The 22218-nt window shown below is 33.3% G+C and overlaps 1 protein-coding gene across 1 annotated transcript in view; it reads right to left on the reverse strand.

Moving 5' to 3' along the window:
• Positions 1–21940, reverse strand: part of LOC140448763 (soluble guanylate cyclase 89Db-like) — a 29303-nt gene extending 7363 nt beyond the window's left edge. Inside the window, exons 1-10 of the mRNA XM_072541878.1 lie at positions 21812–21940; positions 16702–16901; positions 15977–16170; positions 12920–13056; positions 10718–10957; positions 9317–9516; positions 9155–9262; positions 5538–5706; positions 3408–3551; positions 3188–3341 (exon numbers count right to left, since the gene is read on the reverse strand). Of these exons, the coding sequence (XP_072397979.1) occupies positions 3188–3341; positions 3408–3551; positions 5538–5706; positions 9155–9262; positions 9317–9516; positions 10718–10957; positions 12920–13056; positions 15977–16170; positions 16702–16901; positions 21812–21853 (1588 nt within the window). The 5' untranslated portion in view covers positions 21854–21940. The remainder of the gene's footprint in view (positions 1–3187; positions 3342–3407; positions 3552–5537; positions 5707–9154; positions 9263–9316; positions 9517–10717; positions 10958–12919; positions 13057–15976; positions 16171–16701; positions 16902–21811) is intronic.
• Positions 21941–22218: the final 278 nt, after the last annotated feature.

Below are 22218 nucleotides of genomic sequence, written 5' to 3' on the forward strand. Positions count from 1 at the left end.
GGTTAAAATATATTCGTTGTTAAAACGACGCTTCAGGTCCTCAAGCAACATTTTCAGTGCGCTATTAGAAATCAGGATGCCTGCAATAATTCATATAGTTAATATTAATAATTCTACCTACATACCTGCATTTTATTTACTAGGTACCTTTTTGAAATGGTAATTTTCCTCGACCGCCGACTACTTTCATTTCTGAAATCACGTCGGAAACTTTATCCATTATAGCATTTTGTTCGTTAAGGGCTAATCCGTAGGCTTTATTTCTTGCTCGTGAATCGCTCACTGGAGTGCTAACATTAAACACATCAAACCAATCATTTATCTGAAATGAAGATCATGTTTGTAAACTATATGTGCATATAAAAAATACCTACATTTACTAAATAGTTCTATCGAGTACTCACACTTACCAATTTAAAAAACTCCGCGCACTCTACCCAATTCTCCTCTGATAAAAAGCCAAGTGTTCCACATCTTGATATGGCACATGACATCGTATGTGAAAACAGCTTAGCCGCAAATTTTACTTTTTGCCTTTTTGGTCCAGAGCAATTCAAATTTTCAGCTGTCATTTTATGTGTGATTTTTAAATCAGAGACGTTAGTAGAATTTATAGTTTGTTCTACAATCTCTTTTTTAATCACTTTATTGTCGATTGAGAAGCCATGGTCCACAAAATTATTCCTTATTAGCTTTAGAAGATGTGGAACATCTGCGAATACAAAAATTTTTTCATTTGTCGCAGGATTTTCAAAATATGGCCTTGATTCTGATACTTGTAGTTCATTATGCAACCCTCTATTTGCACCACCCAAATCCGATACCATTGCAACAACATGAAAACCTAAAATATTTTAATTATTTATTATTATTATTTTATTTGGCTATTTAATAAGAATCAGATAAATACTTACCAGAATCCTCTACAACCTTAATTAGTTCCATTAATATAGACGATGACATTTTACAGTCGAAATCAAAAAAGATAGGCTGTTTCCATGATTTGAATAAACCGGAAATCATTGCTACCTGAACGTAACTGTATGGTGGTAAAACAGAATCTTTTACTTGGTCGTAAACATATTCCGCCTTTATTTTCATTTCGTCGAACATTATTGTGCATATTCGATCACGTTCAGACATATCGGCAAATTCAGTTATTTTCAAGACATTTTTTAAAATGCCCCGATCTAACTGTATTTTCCTCAGCCATTGCTTTAGGGTGGATACAGCTGGGTAAGGAAAACCCCTCTTCAAACTTAACCGGTATGCTCTAGGGCCAGCAGCATACATTGCAATAGCATTTGAAATTTCATTTACAGACCAATTTATTCTCTTTTGACAACTCAGTTTTTTTATTTGATTCCTACTGAATACTTTTTTGACTGCAGCTAGTTCAAATTTCAATTTTTCAATTTCCTTGTTTTGGATTTCCAGTTTGTTTCGTAATTCATCCAAATTTTCACCTGTTTCATCAGTTTGAATTCTAAATTTGAAGATCACCCAAAAAACAAAAAAAAAACAATACCAAATTAGAAAAATATTTATAAAAATATGAATAACATTTACCTTTTATCAGAATTACTATCTACTAACATATCAATGCTTGTGCTACTATTACCATCACCAACAGTTTCATTTTCTTCTTCCACCCTAATGAATTTATTTTATAGTTAAATAGGTACTTACACGGGGCCCCCATATTAAAATTGCCTATACTGAGATTTTCGTGCATTTTCTTTTATCGTTTATACTAACGACGCTAGACATGAAAAATTAAAATGAGAATTTTCTGATTTTTTCGAATATCTCCCTGAGATTTCTGAGATTTCTCGCATTTGGAATATCGAAGTATTAAAGTTTTAAACTAGCATTTTTTTCTCATTTAACCGACTCTTTGTATCTTACAGTTTACAAGATTTCTGTATAGGAAATTTAAATTGTGGGACACCCTGTAACATTTTTTTGTAACTTACGTTTCCCTTGAGGCTAGTATTTCACTAACAAGTTGAGATTTTTGCCTCTTTTCAACCAGACGTTTTCGATTCAGTTTAGATGTATCTGTTGACACAAAACAAACTTGGAATTGGGGTAGATTCTGAGTAGGAACTGCGTCATCTTTCAACCCACGATAATTTTTAGGACAGTAATTTAAAAGTTTATGTTTTAAATTGGTTTTGTAATCAGTCTCCAGAAAATGTTTTGAACAAATAACAGACGTTTTAACGTTCACTTTGTCCTTTCTTTTTGTAGCATTTAACCATTGCTTGCACAAACTAGAGTCTTTCGGAAACCGGTAAAATTTAACTGTTTTTTCACATGGATTTTTCTTCGACTGATTGTCAGAATTGCACGTACACACAGCACACCTCATTTTAATAAAAAAAAAGCCACAAAAGCTTAAATAAACACAAATTTTACAATTTTAAAAACGACAAAGTACGTCTAGAGCACACTAACGTTTCACTAACGTTTAAAACGACTCTGAACGTGACGTATTCGCGCCAAATAGGACCCGCCCACAGATGCGCAACATATTATCTTTAGTTGAGTGTATCGTGCGCCAAACATTCTATGAATGAGTCGGTATCATTAGGATCTTATAACGTTATTTCTGAGATCCGAGAAATATACAAATTCATACACATTGTCGAATGTCACTGCTTGTTTCGCACAAGTCGTGGAAGCTACAAGAGGTGCCACCTATTGTGGGGAAGATCAACGAAACATGATTTAACAAAATCGGTTTCTATCCTTTTGAGCTATTCGAAAAATGTAAAGTTTACACTGCAGCATGCAGAACGAATAAACGTATATAATATATACATTACCTTTATATTGTGGCATGTCGTGTTTTGTTTCTAATGCATATGCCATTGTTAGTATACTTACTTATAAATTATAAAGTGCTTAGGACTTAATAAATCCATCTATCACCACAGCACCAAGATATGTGGATAATATTCGAAAAATACTTCCGATACAATGGACAAAAGTCATAGAAAACAAACAAAAAAATATGAATACATCAAGAAGATGTTCAGCACTGAATCGATAAAGCTAGGAGAAGAAATCACATTAATTTCAAAATAAAATTTTTTAAAGCGTATACAGTAGATATTAATGAGCAATTCATACTTAAGTAAAATAATTTACTGATTTAATTAAATCGCCTCAAACATTTTACCTATTTTAACGTCAACTTCAGACGAATCAGTGTTTCGAATTTTTTTAATCTCCTGTATCATTGCCAATGCCAAATCGGCTATCTTTTGGCCATGTAAGGGAGTTTTTTCAGGAGCTCCACTCGCTACCATGTAAACCTGGCCAACAGTTTCCACCTATAACAAAAATATTCACCTGACAAGTTTAACTGATCCTAATATTAAAATATTATATGACTTTACCTTATAAACATTGAATTTGTCCATTAATGAATCGAAAGAAGAGAAGACTGTATTCATAGTTGAAACAACAACCATAGTTTCCCTTACAGTTTTTGAAGTTAGTCCTACCAATTCACAGAACAAAATGCTCACTGAATCAAAGGCCTATAACAAAATTTCATTATTATTGTATATGTATATGGAAAATTACAAAACAAATTTATTTCGCATTTGGCATACATGGCATTATCATCATTTGAAAATACATAATGTGTATTATTTCATTACCCATTAATATTATATGCGTATGGGTAGGTATTTCAGAGTTATTCATCATTTTATTCTACTCCATTATGAGTGCTTTCTGTCTGTGCCGAGAGGGTGGAGCCATATTGCTTAGGGTCAGAAGCCAGAACGTGGGGTTCTGATCTGATACGGCTAGCAATATCCTCATTGCTCTATGCTGTTAGACGTTGATAATTTTAGAGTGGGCGCTGTTCAACCAAACTGGTTCACATTATTCAACCAAGGAGTATACCAGACTCAAATATGAAATTGGTAATGTATTTGTTGCAGCTTCCCACGAGGATCCACAGAGATTTTGAATAATATTTTTGCGTGTTCTTAACTTAAAGGCGGTATTTGGGATCCTTTTGGTGTTTGTGCAGAGTATTATTAAAAGAGACGTTCTGTTGATGGTTTTCTTTCCAGTTATTTAGGTAGAAGCAGGTTACTTCAATCTTATTTAGCATGATATAAGCCTAAACTTCTTAAAGTATTTACTAAGAGTTGACAAATTGTCAGAGTAAACAATAAGAACATCCAAAAGGTCCCCAAGTTCAGATATCTCGGTAGTTGGATAACTGAAGATCTATATCCAGACATAAAGATACGTAGCAGGATTGAGCAAGCCAGAACAGCATTTACTAATATGAAAACCTTACTAAGTAACAGCAGCGTTAACGTAACGCTTCGACATCGCTTTGTAAAATGTTACATTTACTCCATACTGCTATATGGTGTAGAAACCTGGACCATAAAGGCCAATGTGATGAACCTATTGGAGGCTTTTGAAATGTGGGTATTTAGAAGACTACTTAAATTCCCTGGATAGATCACACAGCAAATATCGAAGTATTAAATCAAATGGGAAAAGAACGAGAATTGCTGACAATAATAAAAAGAAGAAAAACGGCTTATCTGGGTCATATATTTCGAAATTCCAAGTACCAGTTCTTAAAGCTTATTATGGAAGGGAAGATAGAAGGAAAACGGGGCATCGGAAGAAAGAAATACTCATGGCTTAAAAATATAAGGGATTGGACAAACCTCGATGCCCATACACTCTTTAGAGCCACACAAGACCGAGAGGAGTATGTCAGAATTGTCGCCAACATCCACTAATTGAATAGGGCACCATAAAAAGAAGAAGACAAATTGTCTGTTAGAGTTTTCCCGATGGCTGTAAACTTCTTATGTTTTACAGTTAGATTATCAGCGTATCCAAATTTTTTGCAGAATATATAAAGGTTGAATAAAGTGGAGGATACCACAGATGCTTGTGGTAGTTTGTTATATAACTTTCTCTGTTTGCTCATATTACTACATTGTACAACGAGAATATATCAATCCAAAACAAAAAGCTACGTTGTGTACCTGCTTTACGAAGAAGATTAAAGTAATATGTCTAGACATCTACGTACCATTCCTATCATCGCTTCTGTAAATACCTGTATCTTTCACAAAAATAGGTAATGAAGATTATTCTTTCTTCTTCAGTGCCTTATCCGGTCCGGATGTTGGCGATCATCAAGGCTATCATGGTTTTGTTGACTGCTCTGCGAAACAGCTCCGCTGAGGTCATCCCAAACCATTGTCGGAGATTTTTCAACCACGAGATACGACGGCGTCCCGGTCCTCTTCTGCCAAATACTTTACCCTGCATAACAAGTTGAAGAATTCGATATTTTTCTTCGTTCCGCATCACGTGGCCGAGGTACTCAAGCTTCCGTTGTTTAATTAAATTAAGCACTTCTTTTTCTTTTGTCATGCGCTGTAGGACCTCAACGTTGGTGACATGGTCCACATAAGATATTTTTAGTATCCTTCTGTATATCCACATCTCGAGGATTATACAGATAGTATACTTACTTCACAAGTAGATAAAGAAGATTCGGTGGATCTCAATCGATCGGCCACAGTTTTGGGCATCATCGAGTAAAGGAGTTCATCTCCTCTCTGCTTCCAGGATTCCAAAAGTTTATAATTTTTATCTAGCTCATCAGAACGTTGTTCGGCCTTGTCAAACATGACTTCCAATCTATAAAATTAATAATAAATGTTAAAACAAGGATAAAAACTAATTAAGGACGAGGAAATGTGTCATGAAGCTGAGGAATAGCTGGTCTAGGAAATATAAGTAACAAACTACTCAAAGCAGATCCAGATAAATTAATAAAGATTATTGCACTTGTCTAGAAATCGAATAAAGCTACTGGACAGACTGCAAATATTACAGAAGATTAGTGTAATATGTTTTGTAGCACGGCTTTATGGACGAGAACTATTATAAATCATCGAATTGAAAAATAAAATAAAGAATTAGAAGATCAAGATGGTTTCAGAGCTAGTCGCTCTTTTAGTTTTTATTAAACAGCTGATAGAAAAATGCATAAAAAGATAGTCAACTCCTTGTCGACTTCATACCATAGTATTAAAGTTGTGGTTGTGAATAAAAAACAATAGTATCACTAAATATTACAACAAAATTGTAAAAGCCTTATACTCAGAATCTGCCAGAGCAATCAAAGTATGCACTAAAAATATGTATACTTAACATTACACCGATTAAAGTAAGGATGGAATTTTTGGTTGATATCAGGATCAGGAGAGATGTTTCTCGAAACAAATGGTTTCTACGTCTGAAATATACCATCAAAGACCTTCAGTCCTAAAATATCTTTGACAATATGTTTGAGAATGACAACTACAAGCTTTACTGGGACCATACTGTACTCACGGATCCACCAGTATCACATATAAACCGGATCTTATCCTAGTTAATAAACTAACGAGACAGACAACACTAAATTGATGTGGCGATAACTTACAATAATAATTTGCGAGAAGATGGTCAAGTACAGTGATCTTAAGATACAAATAAGGAGACAATAGAAAATAAAAAGTACACAGATAATACCTATTATTTTTTTTACTACTGGTGTCATTCCAAAGAAACTGCTAAAGAAAATTAAACAGCTGTGTTTTAGTAAACTATGAGACCATGCAAAAAGTGATACTGCTCTCAACATCCAGATGTGTAAGAAAATTTTTGTGAGATACTTATACGAAATCTGAAATAGGTCATTTTTTCTCTTAGAAAAAGTAAAAAATTTAAAGAATCCTAATAATAAAAACTCAGCCAAAGTTAAAGTGCAAGGAATATATTCAGATTCGTTCAAAACAAAGAAAGGAACTAGACAGGGCTGCATACTATTACCATTATTATACAACATATAAGTAGATAGTCTATGTACGTCTGAGAGCATCCCCTAAATCACATCCCTTAAAATTGCAACCCTCAGTCGTAAATGCCAAACGGCTTAAGTAGGATGACGTGTGAGATACCATTGAAAAGGCGATGAAAAATGTGGTTGAACGCAGTATGTGCCGTGCGCATCAAAGCATGCCAAAAGGACATTATATTGTATCTTTTTTTCTTTTGGTCCGATCATGATGTACGAGAGCTCGTTGGAAAGGGGGGGGGACAACGAACAGGTTGAGGCAAAAAACAAAGACGGCGGCATTGTCAAATACGCGCTATAACGTATCTTTGTTGCTATTGGTCTGATTTTGACGTATGGGGTCTCAAATGAAAGCGGTGCCGACACAAAAGCCAACCGTCAATTCCTTTTCTTTTCCATATAGTGCCTACCAGAACGCGACCTTCGACGCAGTACGTGACATTTATGTGACAGTCGATGCAGGATGTGACATTTGACGTGAAATGACGTAAATTACGTGACATTCGACGCAAGACGTGTCATTTGACGTAAAATGTCACGTGAAATGACGTGAATGCACGTCATTTCACGTCAAATGTCACGTTCTGAGTAGAATGTCACGTCCTGCGTCGACTGTCACATAAATGTCACGTCGAATGCCACGTTAAGAAAAATTGACAGTTGGCTTTTGTGTCGCCCTCGCTTTCATTTGATATCCCATACGTCAAAATCAGACCAATACCAACAAAGATACGTTATAGCGCCCATTTGACAATGCTTCCATCTTTGTTTTTTGCCTCAATGCATTCGTTGTCCCCTCCCCTTTCCAACGTCCCTTGTACGTTATGATCGGACCAATAGAAAGAAGGATACAATATAATGTCCTTTTGGAATGATTCGATGCGCACGGCACATACTGCGTTTAACCTCATTTTATCCCCTTTCCAACGATACCTCACACGTCATCCTATGTTAAGCCGTTTGACATTTACGACCGGGGGTTGCGATTTTAAGGGATACGATTTAGGCGATGCGCTCAGACGTACATAGACTATCTACTAGTATATTCTGAAGATATCCTCTCACGTCGCAGAGGATTAGCCTGAGCAGCGTTTGCAGATGGCTATGTAGCTTAGGGTATCTCTCTGAGAGACCGAATCCCAGACGAAGAAATACGTCGTAGAACAAAAACAACAGACTCTGTCGAAAAAATCGCGTCGTTAAAACGGAATTGGACAGAACATGTTGCCAGATTATCAGACAACCGATGGACAAAACGTATTTTAGAGTAGAGACCAAGACAAGAAGCAATACGGAGCAGAGGACACCCACCAACTAAATGGCAGCAATAACTGGATGCAAGCCGCACAAGACAGAGGCAGATGGAAAGAGCTGAGGGAGACCTAAGTCCAGCAGTGGACGCATACAAGGAATCACTATAGGAGGCAGAAAAATCAACAACCTGCGATATGCAGATGACACACTTATACTAGCAGTGAATGAAGTCGAAATGGTTACCATCACTGAATGGCTAAACAACACAAGAAAAACAAAAATAATGATTGTAGACAGAGCAAATAATAATCTACAGCACATACACCAAGTTGCGAATTTCGAAGTGGTAGACAGATTTGTATACTTGGGCACCCTACTAACCAACAAAGGCGATTGCTACTTAGAAATCAATCGTAGACTAGCAATGGCCCGAATCGCAACACTTAAACTAATTAAAATATGGAAAGATCAAACAATAACAAGGAATACTAAGCTCAGGTTAGTCAATGCCCTAATTTATACCATTGCTATTCCTGCATGGACTCTTAAAAAATCAATAGAAGTAAGTTCAAACCCTTCGAAATGTGGGTCTATAGAAGAATTCTACGCGTGTCCTGGACAGAACATAGAATCAACCTGTCAATTCTGGAAGATATTCATAGAAAAGATAGGCTATTAAAAAAGTAAACCGAGCATACCTAATTTACTTCAGTCACATAGCGAAGAAGATCTTTAACATGATGGGCAGACCAAATAAAGTCTCTGGTGGGAAAATTTCTACATGAAGCCGTCCATCTGGCTTACCAACGCCACGCCCTGACAAGGGCTCAAAGAATCAGGAAGAGAAAGCATAATAAAGAGCCTTTCATTCAAGAAAAAAATATAATCTACAAAGGCTAATATAAATCGATATCATATTTTAAAGTTTAAAACTAAGTAAATTTGTGTCTTGTGCAGTGATGATGACCAAAATTAAATCAGGGTACTTACTTCGAGTTATGCTGCCATCCAGCCAGTACCAACTCTTTGCTTAAACCATGCGGATTCAAATCGTTCAGGTACAGTGCTTGATCAGTAAGATCATCCAAATCATTGATTCTAAAACAGTAACCACAGCATAATACCAACTTACAGGAATAATTAATTACTTACACAGGACTGCATAGGTAAATAATCGCATTTATATCTTTAATATACTTCATTTGACCTTTAAGAATAATATTTTTCATTTCTTTGGGAGTAGAAGGGTCTGGTTCTTCATTAGCAGCAACGCCCTCTTCAGGTACGTCGTTATAGTTTTGCACGCCTCTATTGCACTCCATTTCAAACATCACTGACTGTAGATTTAACGTCTAAAAATATATAAACTCAATCTAAACGTATAAGATGGTCCTTATTGGTGAATCAACAGTTTTCGCAACTTAACAGATGTTTAAGAAAGTAATTTACAAAATGAATGTTTCAATAATGGACTACCTAAGCTCTGACGTCACAGAAGAAGACGTAGAAAACCTTTACAACCATTCTAATTCGTGTGTATTTGTCCCATAAGAAGTTGCTAATATTGGTTTTTTTATTTGTTTGAAGAATAAATAAGGACTTTTGGTTATCAACATTCATTCTGTGCGATTGGTATTATTTGTCGTTCGTAAATTTGTGAGGTAAGAATATCAAAGTATTAAGATATTTGCTATCAATCTTCATGTTTTAAGGTTATGTTACGAGTGTTGTCTTTTAAGTTTTGTATATAACCATAAAGACAAAAAATATATAGACTTAAAGTACTTTATTGCTCTTCAAATTATGTCTCACCAAGATCGATACACTTTTTCAAACGTTCAAACCAGTTGGTAAAACAGTTATTCCAGTCTTCGGTTAACACCTGCAAAATAGCTATTTTAAAGGCATCGATGGCTTCTTCTGACGACTGGAATCGCTGCCCACGCATTGAATTCTTGATCTTTGGAAACGTAAAGAAGTCGTTGGGACTAAGGTCGGGGCTATACGGTGGATGGTTTAACAATTCGATGTTTTGAAGCTTCGAAAACTCTATTTATCTTTTAACAAATAATAAGAAATTGCACAGAATGAATGTTCATAACCAAAAGTTCTTATCTATTTACTATTTAAACAATTAAAACAAACAATATTTCCAACTTTTTATGGGACAAATATATACGAATTAGAAATGTTGGAAAAGGTTTTCTAAGCCGCGCCCATTGTGGAGTCAGACTTAGGTGGTCCATTGTGAAGGTAACTTAAAAAAACATTTTTATTGATAAAAAAAACTATATCACAGTGCATCAAAACTCATCTCAACTCAACAAAAAGTATAGCTAAGTCTGTTTTACGATAAAAAAAAATTAGATTTAACGAGGAGAAAGCAATCTTCCCACCAAAAAGTAGAAAAATAGATTAATAAGAACGGAGATGTACCAAAAAAATAGTTTTGATTGTTTAAAGAGAATAAATCACGATTAACTAGCAAAATTTGCATATATAATATAAATGAAGAACCACCAAAAGCAGTTTTAAAGGCTTGTGTTAACTTACGTTTTTCCATGTAAATGATATACCCTTAGGCCTCCGTAACTTGAAGTAGTTGGTTAAAGGTTTATCGTAAAAATATTCTGTTCCTTTCCATATTTCCAAAAATTTCTTACCTGTTGACACAATGTGCATTTGGTCGTCGATGATTAAGCAAAATGGAAAGAGTTCCAAGAGGATCTCGCTTGAAAAAGACTTCAACAAGCCACTTCTATGAAAGGATTCTTTTCGTGACTTATGAAGCATCTGGAAAAAATGATAAAAAAGAAGAAGACTTTGAAACAAATGGTACAATTTTTAGATCATTTTAGTTTTATTGTATTTTAACCTTCTATTAGTAAAAAACGGTATTTTGAAAAAAGAAACCAACTGTTTATTATAAAAACCGTACAAAATAATAAAAATTTTTTGGTAATGTTTAAATACATCAATACATGTATATTTTTTGCAATAATGTACAGGCATTGCTTTGCAACCAGGTTTTCGACACAACTCCCTTTGGTCTTTCTTTAAAGCTACTGTTCTTTTTTTGGGGAGTCAATTTTAGCAGGCTACAGGTCACTTCTGCACTCATGTATGTTCCAAATCTCCTTTGGCTGCTACGTACCACTTTTCCGTGATTTTTCTATTTTTTTACCTCCGTATCTTCTAAAAAGCACCTTTTATTACACAACGTCTCTCTGGCATTCGAGTAATGTGACCTAGCCACCTAATTCTCTGTACTTTGACTTTTTGTACAATTAGCGGTTTTCCACATGGGATAACGGGGGAGTTCTGCGCAGTGGGTAAATCCGCGCAACAAAGTAACTACTAGTAAACTGTTATATATTGTGATAAACTGTGAAAGTCCATCTCTACTAAGCATCACTTCCCGCTGTCTTTGTGTGGCTAGAGACGCTATGCACAAAATTTAGTATGTTATGAATTTTCAAAAGTGTACTTTTATAGATAAACTTGCGACTGCAATTATTCGACGTAAGTTACAAATTTTATAGTTAAGAGTATAACCATATTTTTTCTAAAATATACAGTTTTTACATCATTTACATATAATTCCCATTTGGGTATAGTTAATACATTTTAGGCAATTCCGTACAATTGGAGTGGGGTAATTTCAGGCAGCGTGGATTTCACCTTATGAAATGTTTGTAGTATTTTAAATTTCAGATGTCAGGAACTTACCATAGAAGAAACAATAAATCCAGCTTTGAAGAATGCCAATTAATAGCTGCAATAGAGGTATGAGGCGTATAGAAGCCTTTGAGATGTGGGTTTTTCGAAGGATGCTGAAGATCTCTTGGACAGAGCACGTGACCAACAACGAGGTGCTAAGAAGAGTGGGTACTGAGAGAAAACTCCTAAATATTGTAAAAAACAGAAAAACGAGTTATCTAGGATATATTTACAGAGGAGAAAAATACAACTTTCTACAAGAAGAGGTCCAGGAAGAAGAAAATGCTCCTGGTTGAAGAACGTAAGAGACTGGACAGGCATGGACACACATTCGATACTAAGAATAGCTCAAGATAGAGAGCAATTTGCTGTAATTATAGCCAACCTTCAATAATGGAGAAGGCACCTTAGAATAGAGGCTGTGGGATCTGGACCAAACATAAGGGAAGTTTTGTTATACCAAAGTTGATATTACGAGAATTAAAATAGCAGAGCCAAAAAAGGAAAGTTGGGCCAAAAGCCTGTATTTTTTAAAGAAACAGGATGCAGAATTAACGGAGTACGATTTAAAATTATCCCAAATAATTTTTGGTTTATCTTCAGATGAACTTTGGAAGCTTGTGTTCACATAAGACGATAAAAATAACATAAAACATATTTTTTATGTAGAAAAAAAGACAGGAAGAGATGGTTAGCGCTATTTAAGAAGCGAAATTCACAGCATTCAACTTGGAAAACGTAAATAAGTATAAAACTCAAGATCGCATTTATAACACTGATGAGACCGGTATTATCACTGTACAAAATCCAGTAAAGATTTTGGGATGAAAGGGCCAAAAACGAGTAGCTTCAATAACTTCTTAGGAAAGAGTCCTTCCCCAAGGGTCCTTCTCCCAAGGAAAACAATGACTAAAGAACTCCAATATACTAGTTCACCAACTATAAACTACAAAATCAAGGTTTTTAGTAATAAGTTTTGATTTTTAGTTAAGTATTTAATTTAGGATCTAATTAGCAATTTCCTTATGTACTTACGTAGGCTCTGTTATCAAAATTCAATCTAAAAGTTACAATAACATAGTTCCTACTCCCACTAGCTGAAGATGCTTTTTCAAGTACCTTTACATTAAGCGTTAGATTATAAAAATCTTTAGCTACCTGCACTAGTTGGCCTAAAATAGATATAATTAAAAATTGGTAAAGTAATAAAAATAAAGAATTGATAAAAATGTTTCAGATAGTTTTTTTATATTTAACAAACTTTGATTTACTTTTAAAACATGTTAAATAGATCAGCGGCCATTAAGTAGTTCATAGACACCCAGTAACGTTCAACCACCGAAATGCAAATTCAGAAAAGCGATATCAGAACAAAATCAAAAAGAGTTTTATGAAGCCCACATCAGGAGTATCATAATAATTAACTACTGGAAAAACATACCTAACATAAAAATAGAAGACAAAATCGACACAATCACTAAAGAGGTGGCAGAACTAACAGAAGAAAACAAAGTTTTAAAAGAAAAAATCAAGAACTTCACACAATACTGCAAATTTAAGAAAGAAAGGCAGATAACATAAGATATCTGAAATTTTAAGAAAATTGCAAGCAGAACTACATACAGATTAATATAGTATATAAATACGAAGACTTGTTATCAAAAATAATAATTAGAAAAGACCAATCCTTATCGAATTCAAAAATTGGAGTAAAAAAAACGAGGTAATCAAAGAAACAAAGAAATTAAGAGGTACGGACAAATTTATAAATGAAGACTAAAGAGGCAAGAGAGAGTTCAAAATTTGGGTATTCGCTATAACAATTACTTCTAAATGGCGAATTGTTCACGCTGACTCAACTGAAAACCTTATTACAAGAAAATGAAGCTATAGTAACAAAAGATTTGAAAAAGAATAAAGCTAGAAAATATGGTAATAGAACCCTCTTGGAGGAAGAGTTCTCAATGGACATTACTACAGAAAGAACAACAAAAATAACGAAGAAAACTCGTTCAAAAAACAAGTAACGAAAGCAATTTGGACGGAGAAACAAGAAAAGAAAATAAAATAAAAACAGTAATTGAAGAAGACATTACCGAAAAACGAAGACAGAAAGGAATACTTACTGTCGGTGCGGACGCCGGCAGCATACTTATCAGTATCAATAACGAATAATATAAAAGTAATGTTAAGGTGATTAAGAATTACGGCGACGGTCCACATTGAGGGTGAAAATAGTTATGTTAAGAGAAATAATGGTGATTTTTTTTATAAGAACTATTGATAGTTTTTATTGATTTTGATTTCAATATTCATGTTGACTTTCATCTTAATGATATTCAATCGTGTTCAACGTCTTTCGTGAATCTTTCCTAGTATTATATCTTATTGTTGCCGAGAGGGGGCGTTTGGGCCTGTAGGACCCATCGCCGGCTCTGCGGACTTCTTTCTGTCCTCGGAATTAGACCGGGTGTTGACCATCTTTGCTTTTCACTGATAAAATGGTTTAATACTTCTACTGGTATAAAATAACGGTTACCGTGACAAGTATCTGTTATAGGTAATAGTTCCAAGGAGCAGTTACAAAATAACAGATCAAAAATAGAAAACAGAACAGGTAAAATAGTCTAAGTATTCCTTGACTTACGGAAGGAATAACTTAGTAAACAAGAAAAATAAAATGGTATAAAAGTACAATGCAAAGAAAATGTTTCTAAGTGTTTCTTGACTTACGGAAGAAACAACTTAGAATGAAAAGTAGGACAGAAATACAGATAAATGAAATATGTAAATATGAAACAAGGTATGGAAATATTTCTAAGTGTTTCTTGACTTACGGAAGAAACAACTTAGAGTGAAAACAAACAAGAGAATCAAATATGGAAAAATAAGAATACAAATACTTATAAGTGTTTCTTGACTTACTGAAGAAACGACTTACAAATACGAAAAATCAAATACAGAGAAGATGTGGAAATATTGCTAAGTGTTTCTTGACTTACGGAAGAAACAACTTAGCATAAAATAGAAAATGAAAGAGACAAATGTATTAAGTATTTTCTGAACTTAAGGAAGAAAATATCTTAGATAAAATATCGGAAATAATAATGCAACAATGATTATGAAAATATTTCTAAGAGTTCTTTGACTTACCGGAAAGAACTACTTAGACAAAGTACAAATCAAAATATAAAATAGAAAAAGCAAGATAAATATTTCTAAGTGTTCTTAACTTACGGAAGAACAACTTAGATACAAAATACAAGAAAAATAAACAATCAAAATATTCAAATAAAATATCAAACAATCAGCACCTGAACAAATATAGATCAATGTATTATTCTAACCTGAAAAGGTCTGAATATACAATAATGCTAAAATAAAATGGTATATAAAAAAATCAGAAATAAAACAATAACTTAGTAGGAACAATAATAGCACCGACTAGGTCTACAGTAGAAGAGGCAAGCTCGACTGATCGATAAGAGAAAATCTACCTGCTTTTATGTAAAACAAATCCTTTGTTTTACGTAGCGAAAGTGGAATTTCCCTGCATCGAATCAATTAGAAATTTGGATTTGGCCAACCTTGGAATTCCCAAGTATTTTGACCGATATCCAAATTCCTTGATGCCTCCGGCACGGCTGTCACGCCTCCGGAGGACATTATAGGGATCTTATTATTGCATTTACTCTATTTCATAGTTTTTATATCTTCAGTAAACAAAGCTTTTATTATTTTTTATTTTTGCCCAATGTGATCCACTCTGCCATTGTATGTTTCTTCTAATCTATTTTTAAATAGAATTCTTGGGCAGTGTATTTCCATTTACTACATATAAACCTTCTGTAAATATGAGAATATCTCGAGAAGTACAAAAACTAAATTGTATAAAACTCTAATAATACCAGTTTTAACGAATGGGTCCGAGATTTGGACACTTACTCAAAAAGATAAAAGGTAAAAACTTTTGAGAGGAAAGGCCTAAAAATAATGCATGGAGATATCAAAATAGTTTAATTTTAAGCTAAACCCTAAAAAAGCGTCATTGAATATTAAAAGATAGATAAATTAACTTTAAGTACGAGTTACCCATAATGTACTGAGTGAATCCTTGTCTACCACTTCTGTAGACCAGCACGCATCCGTTAACATCAATATCTGTCAAGTACATCGAAGGGCTCTGCATTTTAGGATAAGTGAAACGGAACTGAGTGTGAATATTATCCACGCTTTCCAAGAAATCTGTGAAGTACCTGCCTGTAGCTTTGACAGTAATATCATACCTACAAAAACCAATTGTCAACTTTGCCAGCTTTGAAGTTTATATCTTCTAGCAAGATCTTGCTATCACTTTAATGTATTAAAGCTAGTATATAGCGTAAGAGCACAATTCTTCAATCTCTGGTATTTTACTTAGTAATCAACGACAATAAGATTGGTCAATGGTAATATGACCTCATTTCGGCTTCCCCTGAGACACTGTATTCAGTCTCAGTGTCTGATGAGGCCATGGGAAGCCGAAATGACGTCATAAAACTGTGTTGATTACCAATTCGAAATGACGTCATAAAACTGTGTTGATTACCAATTCAAACACGAGAAATTAACGACTTGTGCTCCTACGCCTTATACTGGCTTAAATATATATATATATATATATATATATATATATATATATATATATATATATATATATATATATATATATATATATATATATATATATATATATAAATATATATATATATATATATATATATATATATATATATCTGTAAAATATTTAACACTTTATAACTGAATTAACTATTTACCCCAAGTGTGTAAAGAACCTCACAAAACATCTTCCATAGAAGTTCATAAAGCTGTCATAAGAAGCACCCAAAACTGTGGCAGCTGCTACAGCCAGATTGCTAATAAGATTGTCAGGATAGACTTGGTGCGTATTGAATACTTGATAATCACATTTAGCTGCTTTTCTGATTTCGGTCCAAACATCTTCGCCATATTCCAGCTTAAATTACATTAAGAGAAAACTTTTAACTAAAATTATAATTTACAGTACTTATATTTAAAGTGTTAACTGATAACTCTTATATATAGTATTTTCAATTAAAACTGTAGTAGTAAATATAGTAACTAATATAGCAAAGTAATGATTGAAATTTAATAAACGGTTATAGAAGACATTGTTATGGAACCCTGAGGGTCTCAGCGTCTTTGAGTCTGCATAACAAGATGGGCAATTGGGCATAAGTATATGTAAGTAATAGTCATTTTGCAAAACAGAACTTCATAAAGCCATCGTAAATAATAAAAGCAGGAATATTTTCTTTTTAAATATGAACGAAATATGTAAAAATAAGCTATTTGACACCAGTTTTTCATGCTCTTTTGGCTTAATTTTAAATATTTAATTTTAAATATTTAATTTTAAAGTCATTTTATAGATGCGCCGTGGAAGGAACTGCTGAAGGATTCCAAAAGCAAAATCGTATATATATATATATATATATATATATATATATATATATATATATATATATATATATATATATATATATATATATATATATATATATATATATTATATAAACTCCTGGTCAAAATTAACGCACTACTCATATTTTTCTCAATATTATTTATATATTAATAATTTACTGTGCAAAAAGTTGCCATGGACCTTGTTTGACAGTGACAGTTGTTACGTAAGCTAATAATAGTCTTGATTTAACAATAATTTGTATTAAACTTCGTTTTAGACTAAAAGTTAGTTAAACTTTTCATAAAAAGTGCCGATTAAAGCAAAGTGCTTGTGAGAAACAAGCTTTTTATTGTGATATTTTTCATCACATGCATGTTTAGAAGTTCATTTGCATAAAAATCAAATAAAAAAATGAACCGACAAAGAAATTTGTCAATGGAGGAGGCAGTGCGAGCATCGACTCTCCTAGATGAAGGATATTCAATGAGATACGTTGCAGGTTTGTTAGGAAGACATCATTCCAGCATCAGTTGCAAGGTGAGGTGATATAATAAAACAGGGTCGTACCATCGAAGACCAGGTCAAGGGCAAAAACGTTGCACTAATCAAATTGATGATCGTTTTTTGAGACAACGTGCTCTCAGAGATAAGAGAGTCACCAGCAATTTGCTAAAAAATTAACTAGCAGATGTTCGAAATGTCGCGATATCATCTCAAACAGTTAGAAGACGTTTAAATAAAGCAGAATTGAGCAACAGGAAACCGGCTAAAAAAGCCTTGCTTACCAGAGAACACAGGGTTCAGAGATTGAATTTTGCAAGATTGCATCAAAATTGGACCATCGATGATTGGAAACGAGTACTTTTCCCCGATGAGACTAAAGTAAGCCTAAAAGTTCCAGATGGTCGTGAGCGTGTCTGGTGAAGGCGAGGAGAAAGGTTTACCAGCTGCAATATCTCTCCTAAAGTACCTTTTGGTGGTCGCTCTAAAATTTTTTGGGGGGAATTTGTTTCGAAGCTCGTACGGAGTTGGTCCCCATACGTACGAGGTCTATGAATGCCCATTATTACTTAGACAACATTATTGTCAAACATGTAATGCCTTTTGCTCCGTTTCTTGGACCTAATTTTTTATTCATGCAAGACAACGCTCCTCCTTATGTTTCTCGACAGGTTATTGGCTACTTAAATGATGTTGATATTCCATTATTAGAGTGGCCACCTAGCAGTCCGGACATGAATCCTATAGAGCATCTATGGGACTATCTCAAAAAAGAGATTTAAAGTCGGAGACCCGTAGAATGGGAGAATATTCCGCAAGTTTTTGTTGAACATTTTATATCAAACATGCCTCGACGCATAAGTGCAGTCCTAAGAAGTAGAGGAGGGCCCACACGGTATTAGTGTTGACCCAGTTGCATTTTATTGTGTTACTTTACTGATTTTTTTCCTTTTTGCAATTTGCAGTTATGCTATCTTATTAACGCATTTCCCGCAAAAACAAATTTTTAAAGAAACAATAAGGCAAATTAAGGTCATGATAAAGTCATGTTGGACTTATTTGTAGGTGTTTATTATTATTTCAATGTAACTTAGTTTTATTGTGTTCATATTGTAAATATTTAGATTATTTAAAGTGGTGCGTTAATTTTGTCCAGTTTATATATATATATATATATATATATATATATATATATATATATATATATATATATATATATATATATATATATATATATATATATATATATATATTTCTTAACGACAACCAACATGTCTATACGTGTCTGCAAAAAATTCTTTACGGACACATATCAACACAGCTGGTCCCTAGCCCTGATAAAAGAGGAGAGTTGATGGGCCAGGTTAGCATTCTACCCATTGGTAAAGGAAACGAGGTACAAGGAATCGATATAAAGCCTAGAAACCAGGCGGAATCTAACATGACGAACCACTTAAAACTAGAAGGAAAAATACGCCCACAATAATCAAAAGATCTGGCCGACATAAATAACAATACAGTTTCAAAATTTGGGAATGAACTAACAAATTTTTATCTTCCTGAGGCTGTGCCCACCAATAAAATAGTATTAATGCTTTTCTACGCTGCACCATATTCTTTAAATGTTTTATCCAAATCTAATTTACTGTACGGTTCTAGCACACGGCCTGAATGGCTGCAATTTCCATTTGTTAATGAGTTTATAAAATGCTTTACGGGTGTACTTTTTTTCTGAAAAGTTGCACCCTTAAAGGACCTGTAATTTTTATTACAGGTCCTTTAAGGGTGCAACTTTTTAGAAAAGACTGTCTAACACTCAATTATCGCCTGAACTAGTGGTAACTTGGTGGGATACGTGTTAGATGCAACTAAAATTTAAAATGGTTCGTATTGTAACTTCAGAATACTACTAGCAAATCGATAAAAGATTATCAAGATATTTTAGGTGAAACAGAATTATAAAATAATCTTGCTTCTATCAAAAGCAACTTTTGTTTTGTGAGTGAAACAATAAAATATTTGGGGAAACAGTAAATGAGATTAGGTGAGTCGATCCAAAATATCAACAGTTTTGAAATAAAGATGAAAGGTCCTGGAAAAATTGGTCAGATATTATTAACAAAACTTAAAGATATATTAACAAAAACAAACGATTTCAAAAGGCGAAGAAAATATTTTCAATTCTAAATGGAGAATACATTGAAGATATAAATATGGATCCGGCAGTAGTGACAAAGTATACGTATGCATTGATAACCAGTGTGAACGTTGAAAGAAGCTTTTTGATTAATAGCCCAGGCTGTGGGGGAAAAAAAGGGTGATTTTAAACTGTAATCCAGGAATTTATGTAATGTTGCCTAGGTTATAAAGAACAACCTCGGGAACAATCCCCCAGTTCATTTAACAAAAAATTTTTGTTGTTTATTTATGAGCGTTTGTAGGTGCAAAATACGTATTTTTGAGTTTTTTTAATTTTTTGACTAAAGTAAGTATTGTAATGGGTAATTTCTGTATAGATTATGAAAGTACTCTAAAAGACCGTCAATTTGAGCCGGTGTACGTTCAATTTAATTTATTTGTTATTGCAAAAATGACGAATGAAGGTCAAAATTAAAAAACGTAATATTTATTGGAAAATTGCTTTTTTTATTTCAAATATTATAACATTCAAGCCTATAAGATTACGAATCGAATGAGCCATAGTAGGCCTAGATCACTTAATTTGTTGCTGAGATACGTTAATCAGTTTATCCCATAATCTTCAACTTTGAATGTTCATAGGATTGCCAAAAAAAAATGATAGAGAGCTAATTCTTATTTCATTCTCTTCCTAAAGCAGTAGATTTCCATGAGCATTTCTATGAGCATACAAAGTTAAAGGTCGTGGGATAAACTAATTAACGTATCTCAGCAACAAATTAAGTGATCTAGGCCTACTATGGCTCATTCGATTCGTAATTTTAAAGGCTTGAATTTCATACATTTGAAATAAATAAAAAGGCAATTTTGCAATAAATATTACGTTTTTTAATTTTGACCTTCATTCGTCATTTTTGCAATAACAAATAAATTAAATTGAACGTATACCGGCTCAAATTGAAGGTCTTTTAGAGTACTTTCATAATCTATACAGAAATTACCCATTACCCAACACTTACTTTAGGCAAAAAATGAAAAAAACTCAAAAAATACGTATTTTGCACCTATAAACGCTCATAAATAAACAATAACCAAAAATTTTTTGTTGAATGAACTGGGGGACTGCTCTTGAGATTGCCCTTTATAACGTAGGCCACATTACATAAATTCCTGGATTAGAGAGTACTTTTTCCCCCACAGCCTGGGCTATAATAAAAATGTTTTTAGTGGCATGCACCTAAATTTGTCGATGGAACATTTAAATAAGTACTTATTTAGTTCTTTCATGATTTAAACAAAAATGATATATTTTGTTTTTTTTTTTTGATGTCGATAAAAAAATTAAGTTTAATCATTTTTGTTTCAGTTATCTATTTCTTTGTTTATTCTAATTTATTTTTAAATTAATAATAGGTACTTACTAGTTCTCAAGCTAAGCTTAGAAATTATTATATACTTAATATATTTGAGACTAATTTTCGTAAAAAAAATGGTTTGTCAAAATTTATATGCTTAGTTTCATGTTTTTTTTGTATAATAAAATATTTTTCTTTTCATAAAATTGTTATGCTTTTTTTGTGTTTCTTTATGCTTTATATCCGTAGGTACTCTAATATTAAATGTAGTATTAAAACAAATTATGAAAATTTCGAATATAGACGTAAGTATAGTCATAGCTTAGGTCTTGTAACTTAACTACCTACTGTACTATCACTAGATAAAAACACAAAAAAAACACACACAAAACACTAATTAACCTATTCCTATTTAATTTACTAATGAACTAACAAAAAAATTACCTGAATAAAATGAGCCACGCTCTCTAATAACATTCCGTACATGACTTCGAGAGGCGGATTATCGATTGATTTTGTGTAATCCAAACAAACCGAATGCTGGCCTAAATGTGATACACGATTTCACGAAAGGAACCACTTACATCACTAATTAATCGTAATTACTGGAGCTTTTACCTGCACTTAAAGGGTTAATCCGTACGGACGGAATCTTTCCACCAAATAAAATTTCAACTTACCAGTATTTTTGGTAAATGGACCAATAATTGGTACATATATTGTTAATATATATATATATATATATATTATATATTGATTTAGAGTATCAGCAATCGGTCAGGAATATTGCTGATACTCTAAATCAATATTTAAAACAGTACGGTCGAAAAAATCATTTGAAAAAAAAAAAA

The sequence above is a fragment of the Diabrotica undecimpunctata genome, chromosome 8, assembly GCF_040954645.1.
Source record: "Diabrotica undecimpunctata isolate CICGRU chromosome 8, icDiaUnde3, whole genome shotgun sequence".
NCBI classification, from domain to species: Eukaryota; Metazoa; Arthropoda; class Insecta; order Coleoptera; family Chrysomelidae; genus Diabrotica; species Diabrotica undecimpunctata.